The sequence below is a fragment of the Agrilus planipennis genome, unplaced genomic scaffold (genome assembly GCF_000699045.2).
Source record: "Agrilus planipennis isolate EAB-ADULT unplaced genomic scaffold, Apla_2.0 scaffold18, whole genome shotgun sequence".
Classification (NCBI taxonomy): Eukaryota; Metazoa; Arthropoda; class Insecta; order Coleoptera; family Buprestidae; genus Agrilus; species Agrilus planipennis.
In genome coordinates this window covers 1,280,218-1,289,818 of record NW_020438920.1, presented here as the reverse complement: position 1 = coordinate 1,289,818, position 9,601 = coordinate 1,280,218, and the positions used below count along the sequence as shown (strand labels likewise).

Sequence of the window (9,601 nt, the reverse complement as noted above, 5' to 3'; positions counted from 1 at the left end):
TTTTTTTTTTTTAAAATTTAAGCGCTTTTTCACTTTCTAATTTCAATTTTAAACGATTTAATTTTTTAAGCAACTTTTCATTGTTGCTTTTTATTGTTAAAGCTACAAATATTACCTCAAAAGTTTAGAAAACAGTTACAGATAGATATTCTTCAAATGAAAACAGAAACTGCTACCTTTATTTTCATATCTTTATGGTAGTTGTCTATTTTTCTGTTTACAGAACATACTTTATCTCTACTCAATATCACGAAAAGATAATCAAGTATTGAAAAGTATATTATTTGTGTACCAAATTCTATACTTTCGTGATGCTAATTATATGGTGCAATTAAGATGATAAAAGGAAGAAATCAGTAAACTTGGTATTTTTTTGTTATGTAATTAATGATTTAAGTTTTCATTCGTCTAAGTCAAAAGTGTACCAGTGCATTAATTTTATTGTTGAGATAATAGATAAATACATTTTGCATTTTGCCTTTGAAGCTATTTTGGTAAAGTACTATATTGATAATTTTAATTTTACGCTGCCCTGTAATTTTAATAGACAATATGTAATTGTAAAATAGTTTACAATTATTGTAAAAACGAGTGCAGGATTGTGTTGTATGTACGTACTGTTTACCAAATAAAGTGCTTTTCTAAAATAGTGATGGATATTCAGAGCTTAATATTTTTCATTAATTTGGCTTGCGTACCTACTACATCAAGCAGACAGATACCTTCGTAAGGCTCTTGTCAAACATGTGAAATACTACAGTTAGCAGTAAATATAAATAGATAGCGGTATTGCTTGTACCTTGACATTCAATGTAGTTCTTATTTAATTATTCTTAAAGTACACTTTCATAAATTTCTTTCCATTACACGCTAAGTATTTTATAAAAACTATAAAGAAAGGCTACAAATAAGAGAATATGTTTTCTTTTCTTGAGTAATGTCAAAGGAATAAAAAATATCACCTTTACAAATTATTTTCACATTTAGCTTATAAACTTTAAGTTTTGAGTTAAATTTTATTTTCATTTCTTTTCAAGCAGTTAAATGTAATATAAGGTATATATTTTAGCGTAGTTAGTATTTGTTTTAAGAGAATTATTTTGTGTTTTCAACGTTCTAAGAAGTCCTTTTCAATATTAGTACAATTAAACAATGAGAGATAGCTCAAATATCTCGAAAGTTTAAAGCTCATCTCTAAATCTTAGAAAGTAAGTTAGTGCTACCGACACTTTTTATTTCCAAAACATTGTAGACCGGATGTTGTACCGGTTTACGAAGAAAGAATTATATTTTATTTTTACAATTAATCTTTCACTTCTAATTTATTCCAAATAATAAAATTGGCTATTGTAGATTTATTGAAATATTTTTTTAATACGATAGACGTTGCCCAGTGAACATTCAATTACTACGATTATTAGTGGACTCTATTTGATTTGTGTAAATGAAATCGTAAGTTTTAATAAAAATATGTTGGAAATACAAAAGCAGCTAAAATGAAATGCGAGATGTTTAGATCTATTTAGAAATTAACATGATTCAATTATCTTTAGGTCCATATGAAACACTCGGTTATAAAGTTGAAATGTATTACTTTAAATGTAAAGCAGTACAACTTTCAGTATAACATTTGAAATGAAACCCATTAACGCTTTTAAAATGGAAAAACAATAAAAAAACATATATTATGTTGTAATCCACTAATAGTAAGAATAAAAAAGCGTTCTTTTATGTTCCTTGGGGTTTTGGTACATTTTTTTCTCGTTATCGTAAAAAGACAAAAGGTAACAAACTTTGGTAAAGATTAAAGGACAAATAAAAAAAATATTGAAATTTATTTATTTGTTTTAAAAGCAATATATAAGTGTTTATATAAATAATTCAATACAAAAATAGAAATCAACAACCGAAAAGACATAACGAATTTAATAATGTAATAGATCTCATCTAACTAATATGTATATATAAATATCTTGCAATTATTTTAAAATGAGGATTTTTAGCGGATAAACTGCTTGAAATAAATTTATTTTAAAATCAAAAAGTGTCGAGTCTTAATGTTGCATTTGACCAGAAATTTGATAACGACTAGACGATTTAATCCATGCAAATTAGAATACACAAACATTTTATTCTTAATAAAGATATCTAAATTGTGAAAATCACACAAATTATTTTTTTAAGTATATTACAAATACTATCACAGAATTACATAGTCACATATTACTTATCATTAGTGTTGTGTACTATAATAACTAAAAATCAACCTTAAGGGAGTCGCATACAGATTGAAATAAAATAGCTTTAAAGTATATCATTTTTTTTACTTCTCACCTGATGATAAATTATAGTGCCTATTTGATATCATTGCTATTTTTAACTAATCACATTTTACAAAAGCGTCAAGTAGGTACAGTTAATTATTTAAACGAACGATCGAGAGTTATAGTGCGAAAAAAATCAGTTTTGTACAAAAAATAGTAAATAACTAATTGTACGAGGTAACAACAGTTGATTTAATGAAGCTGGTAAAAATTAACAGTGAAACAAAATAGACGGTAAATATTAAAAAACAGATAGTTTTTTTGCACCTTTAGCAGTGTATGATTTTTGACGGTTTTAAAAATGGTTAAACTTTGTCGTTTTTTATTGGATTTTATTTCTTTCCTCATCCAGTACAGCTTCACCATATCAAATTATTTTATCTTGGGCAGCTAGTTAAAGTAAGATTGCACACAAAAACTAATTTTTCTCACACAGTTATTATAACTCTCTAAATTCCTTAAGAAGCAACTGCAGAAAACAAATTACTTAATGAATAAACGGAAATGCCTTTTTAAATTTCCCTACTGTTTAGGTTTGTAACTGAAAAGGTATTTTTTTTATATTATTACAGCACCTATTATTAATATCGATACATCAAATTAAAAAACACCAGAACTGCAAAAGTTTTGTGTTATTACAAAAAATATGCTTGGATATTGGTTGGTGTTTCTATCTCGAAATAATTTAATTGTTTTTTGTTTGGGAATGCAAAAACCAAAAAGTTGCTTTTCATTATTCATATTGTCAAAGTTGTCACTTTAAATTGTCAAAGTCACAAAAAATCAAAACCTTTTAGAATAGCTGATAATTATAATTCTAACCCCTCTGCTTATGCTGAATTTGTATACGTCTCCTATTTATTCTATGCACTTTATGTAGGGGGTATGATTGACTGCAACGAATTAAAACGTTGACAAATAGCATGATTCCCACGACAAGAGCTTTTTTGACTGTATATATTTTTTGTGTTGATTATTTAAAAAAGCGGTGGCAATTTTATTACAGCATTAAGCATAAAAAAATTAAATTTCTAACGGTAATTCACAATCGTCGACCAATTTTTCATATCTTTTTTTAAATAATTTCGAAATATTAAGTAGCATTCTTTCATTGGCTTCTTGATGAGATGTCTTATCATATATGTTTTTTAATGTAACATTTGCCCCAGCCCCTAGCAAAATTTCTACAATTCTTGCATTATTTACGGAAACTGCATAATGAAGGGGCGTGTTACCTTTAGCATCTTGTGTATCTACATCGCAGACTCCTGATTTCAATAATTCTCGAATGCAATTCACTCTTTGATATAGGCAAGCAATGTGCAAAGGAGTAAACTGATGTTTGAATGTTTTAGCATTAACTGACGACCCACTGTCAAGCAGTAGACGTACCATTTCGCTTCTACCATATTTTGTTGCTATATGAAGAGGGGTGTATCCACCAGTGTTGCAAATGTTTACGTGGATAGCGTTAGAAACAGGCGGGAAAGATTTTACGTGTTCTATCTCGCCATTTGTTTGACATTTTTCGCATAGGCATAAGGGATGACATTCTCCTGCAATTGTTTGTTGTAAGGCGCTAGTGTGGGACGATGGTATTCCCAGGTGGTAACACATCAATGGAGTATCGTTGTTTTCTATAGCCTTCAACACTAACTCAACCTTTTTCATTTGCTTGTAACCTTTTGTATGAATATCATTTAATACAGGATTTTCCATATTTTTATCAGTTTGATCGTTGTTATTAGGTTTAGTAACGTTATTATTGCTTGTGTGTTTATCTGTATTTTCTACTCCGTGTAGTTTAGTTAAAATTATCATTTGCTTTACGTAATAGTTGTGAGCCAGTTCGACTGCGTCTATATTTTTATGGTTTTTTATGTTTGGATTACTTCCATACTGAAGAAGAATGCCGACAATCTCTACAAAACCCAATTTGCTAGCCAAATGTAAAGCTGTGTCTCCAGAATTATTCTGACAATTTATATCTACAGCTTTTTCTTTCTGTATTGTACTATAAAGTAAGGCTTTCACACAATTTTCATGACCATTGTAAGAAGCTAGATGAAGGGGTGTATTTCCATTATAATCTTTTAAATTCACTTCACTCCTTGCATGTAAAAGAAGCAAAAGTATATCTTGGTTTCCTCTACTGCTTGCATAATGCAATGGAGAATTGTTCATAAAATCTACACAGTTTACATTGGCTCCTTTATGGATGAGTTCGTCTACTATTTGCGATCTTCCATAATAAGAAGCCATGTGAAGCAATGTACATCCTTTTTCGTCAACAGTATCAATATTAATTTCATCTTTTAATACAGTCTCACAAGATTCACAGGAACATAAAGGATGGCAAAGTTGTTGATTGTACTGAACTATAGGTTTATGAGTAATAGTAGCAAACAGTTCTTGAAATTTCATAAAGTTATTACTTTTAATGTGCTCATACAGCAACTCTAATTTAGTACTAAAATTATTAATTAAGTCGTTTTTAACAATTTCATTCTTTAAAGTTAGTATTCCTCTGTTCTGTATGTGTTGCACTGCAGCCTCAAGAGTAGTAATAAAAAAGGAGTTTTCATTAAAGGAGTAGAAATTATTACAAATAAATTGAGTAATGTATGTCACATTTCCCACCCAGTTGTAAACATTTGATTTAATAATTATAAATATAGCTATATTTATAAAGTCATCAGCAGAAAGAAGTTTTGTGTTATTTGTAATATTTTTGAGTTTACAAAACTGGAAAGAAGACTTTAAGCAATTAACTTTGTCTAAAATTGTCTGAAAATTGTTGATTTTATTTAATTGCAATTTAGCAGAAGATATGTAGTCGTGTAGTGATGAATCTATATTTAAATCCTTACACTCTACATGAAAACTGTTCCTTATAATTTTATTAAGACTACTGTCCAAATAAGCCGTAGCATTGCAAACTGCTGGGAAGTGTCTTTTGTATATAATAAATTGTATGTATGTCTCAACAGATATTTTGAAGTTGTCAAGAGTAGTTGATGTTTCCATCTCATTTACATTTACAAATTTCATAACTTTATCTAAAACATTTATAAACAATTCTTTGGTAATGTTACGTAAATTCTGTAGACTTTCAGTTTCCAAATGTTTATGTAATGCTAATATTTTGTTACATTCCTTTTCTATTAACTTTAAAATATCAGTAACAACACAATATTTACTTAAAAGATTGATGCAATCTTGTAAAGTATTAATTTTATTACTATCAAAGTGGATTTCTGCATTGTGCAAATAATGTAAAGGTTTATTGATGCACCATACAGTATATTTTTCTTGGTTACTTACATAAAAAGTCTCCTCAAATAATATTTTAAAGTTCTTGCTTTCTAAGGGACTTCTGTTAATATGAAGACACTTATTTTTAATGTGCACGTTTTTATTAGTTAACGTTCTGTAGCAATTATTTTTAGTTTTAGGATATGGCACTAGAACATGTTCAAAAATGTCGTTCGCATTCAAATTGTGACCATAAATTGTTCCTCTTCGCGGTATGCAGAATATCCATTTTTCTTTAATTGCTTCGTGGATAAGGTTTTGGTAGTTCTTCTGAATTTCTTGAAAAAATGGATTGTCTGTCATTGACTCATCATACTCCATGCACATTTTTTGATCTTAAACTAATTAAACCAATATTTTAATTTTTCCATGTGTATGAAGACTTATTTTGTATATTTGATACAGATTTAATATGTATTTTCACAAAAGAAGAAAGTTTTATAGCCATAACCATGCCATAGCGTAAACATTGGAAAAAAGCCTAACCTCCTAACATCTTGCGTCTATGGTCTTACGCCATAGATAAGGTCCTAATCACTCTTCATAGATATTACTCCACGACACTGGGGTAGTTTTTCAATTACACAGCATAATGCGACCATGCCGAAGTGTGATGGTGCTTAATTGGAATGTGTATTAGTTTTCAAGTGCGCCAACAGAGTACACTAATGTCAGTGTTGAGAAAAAAAAAACAGTCATCGACTTAGCAACCTTATTAATGTACTTTTAAAGGGAATGGTATACAACAATAATAATAATTAGTCGAGAGCTTTTTCTAAATATTATAATTATTTTCGATTTTTATTATTTCAATTATATTTTTTTGTGCGCATCGGACTAGGCAGTACTTTTCAAAGTGTTCAACGGTGCGAGGCGTTGCTGTAGTTGGAACACTCGATGATGCGCATAGATAATGATGCGCATAATGCCGCATTGTGCGCTCTAGTGCTCTAATCTCTAATTGGAAAACGACCTGGAATATGACTGATTGTGAAATAATACTGAATCCTTGCCAGCGCCATGGTACAAAGAAATATAAATTTCTGTTATTGCTAATTTGCTATCATCTAGATGAACGACAATGCATTAGTAGTAGTTCGTGTATTAGTAGAATTATACCTCTCTAACTCTAATAAATAATAATACTTTTCTAATTTACCAATGAAGAATTAACCCAAGCAGTTCGATATGGGAACTTTTAAACCAGAAAGGATAAGGTCAATTAAAGTCGACATTTATCATAAGAAGTACTGTCCAATAAGTTTTGTGTCACTTTATGTGTTCCTCGCTGGAAAGTTTCTTGATCTTATATATAAGTATACGCTGTAAATCTGATTGTGCAGACCATAGAAGTCATTAGTTCAAATGAACGATCGAATGTTGATCATGACACTGTCTACGATTGGTACATTTAGTTGAACTATTTCAAATTAGTTAAAAAGAAAACAAAAAAGTGTGGTAAAATTCTTGTAGATTGCATGAAAAATTAAACACTAAAAAAAGCTAAATTTACGTGCTGGTATTTGTTCAGTGTTATTCTCCTAATGTTCCATTTTCCCTATTGTAATTATTGTAGGACCCTGTTTGCACTTCCTTTGCGTTTTTATTCGACTCGTAAAAATTCTAACCTAGAACAAATTTTAATATCCATGCCTAAAGATCCCAAGCATATTTCAGAAGCCCAAAAACAGCGAAAGAAAATCAAAGAAAAGCTTGCTAAATATGTTCCTGGTAGAGTTACATTGCAAGTGCTTGGCACGGGTGCTCCTGGTGCACCAAGAAGCTTGTATGTTTTCTCGGATCAGTCCAGGTTTGTATTTTATACAATTTTGTAGAAAAAATTGTAATAGAAATAGCTTATAAAAAAAGTTAAATATGAAAATATGTAAAATTACTTTCCACAATTTGTCAAATATTTATCCATTCACCTTTATTATCATCTATTAATTTAAATCAATTTTTGCAAAATTAATCTCAACGTTTGTTATTTCTGAAGATACATTTTCTATTGTGAAGTTCTCTTTCAATTTTAGATATTTGTTCAATTGTGGGGAAGGCACTCAAAGACTAGCCCACGAACATAAAATGAAATTGTCTAAATTAGAACATATTTTTGTAACTCAGCCACTTTGGCGAGGACTGGAATTGAGAAAAGCACTTTTCTACCTCTTTTATAAGGTAACTTTAAAGAAAATATTTTCCTTTAATAGAAATGAATATACAAAAATAGCAATTTTATTTTACTTAAGGTTTAGACAGGTTTAGAATAGTTAATAGTTGATCATAGATAAATAATTATGACCATAATAATTACATTAGATTGATTACAATAAATTAATTACTTTCTTGATTTCTGTGTTTATTTACTTTGGCAAGACTCGCTGTTCAGCTTTATCAAATCCTGAACAAATATCTTTTTATGATTTTTATGCTATGAATAAATAGGGTGCGTTCCATTAAACATACATAGCGTTCAGCACGTAAATTAAGTCTTTTCACATTTGCCTAATTTATAAAGATCATTAACTAACGACCGCGGTCGTGTTTTTTGAATAACTTATCGTGAATGAAAATAATCATAAATGCATAATTCAATATATGACCGATATTTACTATGAAAATTATGTGCAATTATAAATTGTTCTATAGTAATAGCAAATTTGAAGACATAATTGTCACATTTGTTTGACATCGTTGACACCCAAAAACACAAAACCATGACAGAAACACACCCACCCGCTGCGTTGAATAGTTTGTGGATTAAGTTTATGGCATACTAAATTCTGGATTTAGTCAAAAAAGTTTCTGATTATATTATATAAGTTTCTGTTTAAATTAGGTTTTAAAGTAAGTATACACTTTTAATGTAAAGTTTTTATTAATCATTATTTTGTTCCATACAAGTATTTATAGTTTTGTGATTCAAAAAACCGGTATACATGTTTCAGAAATATGTCACATAGGTATTTTTAGATTGAATTAAAGACGAATCAGTAACTTCATATACATTTTTTAACAAACAGAAGTGATTTTTGTAGTATTTTTTGTATAGATAACCAATAGTAATGTCCGAAAGCGAAGTTCACACACCTGAAGATATCGAACACGAAATTGAAACAAACTATAAACCACCCCCAGAAAAGACCATTGAAGAAATCCTTGCAGCAGATCAAGAAGATGAGAGTCTTAGGAAGTATAAAGAAGCTTTGTTGGGAGAGGCACAATCAGGAAAAATTGTTGTAGGTAGGGACCTTATTAATGTTTCATTATTGTGGCAGTTCTTTATTTTATTGTTATGCTTACAGAGCCAGATGATCCTAGAAAAGTTATTGTCAAAAAGTTAGTGCTTGTGGTAGCAGGCAGACCTGAAGTGTCCTTAGATCTTACTGGTGACTTATCAAAGCTCAAAAAGGAAACATTTACTATAAAAGAAGGGGTATCATACAGAATTCGCATTGAATTTATTGTTCAAAGGGAAATTGTTCATGGATTGAAGTATGTACAGAAGACCTACAGAATGGGTGTACCAGGTCAGTGTAAACATTTATCTTTTGTACTCTTATAATTTTTAATTATATGTAAATTAGCATGTTTCAATATTAATAACTGTTGAAATTCTCTTTTTGCATTCTGGATTTTGCAGAGGCAGGTAAATGTTACTTATAATTTAACTGCAATAATTGCTTAAAATTCATATTAAGTACACATTTATCTAAACATAACTTACTGTTGGTAATACCTGAATAATAATTGGTGTTAGTCGTATGCAAAAACTTATTAGAACTTTTATGTTGTATTTTATGATATTTAAATGATTCTTAAATGTGTGTTACAATTGATTAGATAATAAATGGTAATTGTATTCCTAACTTTAAATTAGCATGTTCTGTTACTAATAATCTTTAGTCTTTGTTGGCAACCACAGAATTGGTACTCTTAAACGGATAAAATTAAATAAAAAT

General features: G+C 29.3%; 2 protein-coding genes across 3 annotated transcripts in view; one reads left to right on the top strand and one right to left on the bottom strand.

Annotated features, from left to right (window-relative positions):
• Positions 1-2,171: 2,171 nt before the first annotated feature.
• Positions 2,172-6,352, bottom strand: LOC108744097 (ankyrin repeat domain-containing protein 27-like). Its single transcript, XM_018479691.2, has 2 exons — positions 6,126-6,352; positions 2,172-5,980 (listed from the first exon to the last, which is right to left on the bottom strand). Exon 2 carries the CDS (start codon positions 5,964-5,966, stop codon positions 3,348-3,350), a length of 2,619 nt encoding a protein of 872 aa, XP_018335193.1. The 5' UTR covers positions 5,967-5,980; positions 6,126-6,352; the 3' UTR covers positions 2,172-3,347.
• A 1,989-nt stretch (positions 6,353-8,341) lies between these two features.
• Positions 8,342-9,601, top strand: part of LOC108744099 (rho GDP-dissociation inhibitor 1) — a 3,174-nt gene continuing 1,914 nt past the window's right edge. The window contains exons 1-3 of one of the 2 annotated variants that reach the window (XM_025973763.1): positions 8,342-8,486; positions 8,692-8,882; positions 8,945-9,169. In XM_025973763.1, coding sequence (XP_025829548.1) covers positions 8,705-8,882; positions 8,945-9,169 — 403 coding nt within the window. In that variant the 5' untranslated portion in view covers positions 8,342-8,486; positions 8,692-8,704. Of the gene's footprint in view, positions 8,487-8,677; positions 8,883-8,944; positions 9,170-9,601 lie in introns of both variants that reach the window. The other variant, XM_025973764.1, reaches the window with a different exon arrangement.

Bases quoted from the DNA above. Each gene is read 5' to 3' on its own strand.
- LOC108744097 (XM_018479691.2), bottom strand. From the start codon at position 5,966: ATGTGCATGGAGTATGATGAGTCAATGACAGACAATCCATTTTTTCAA.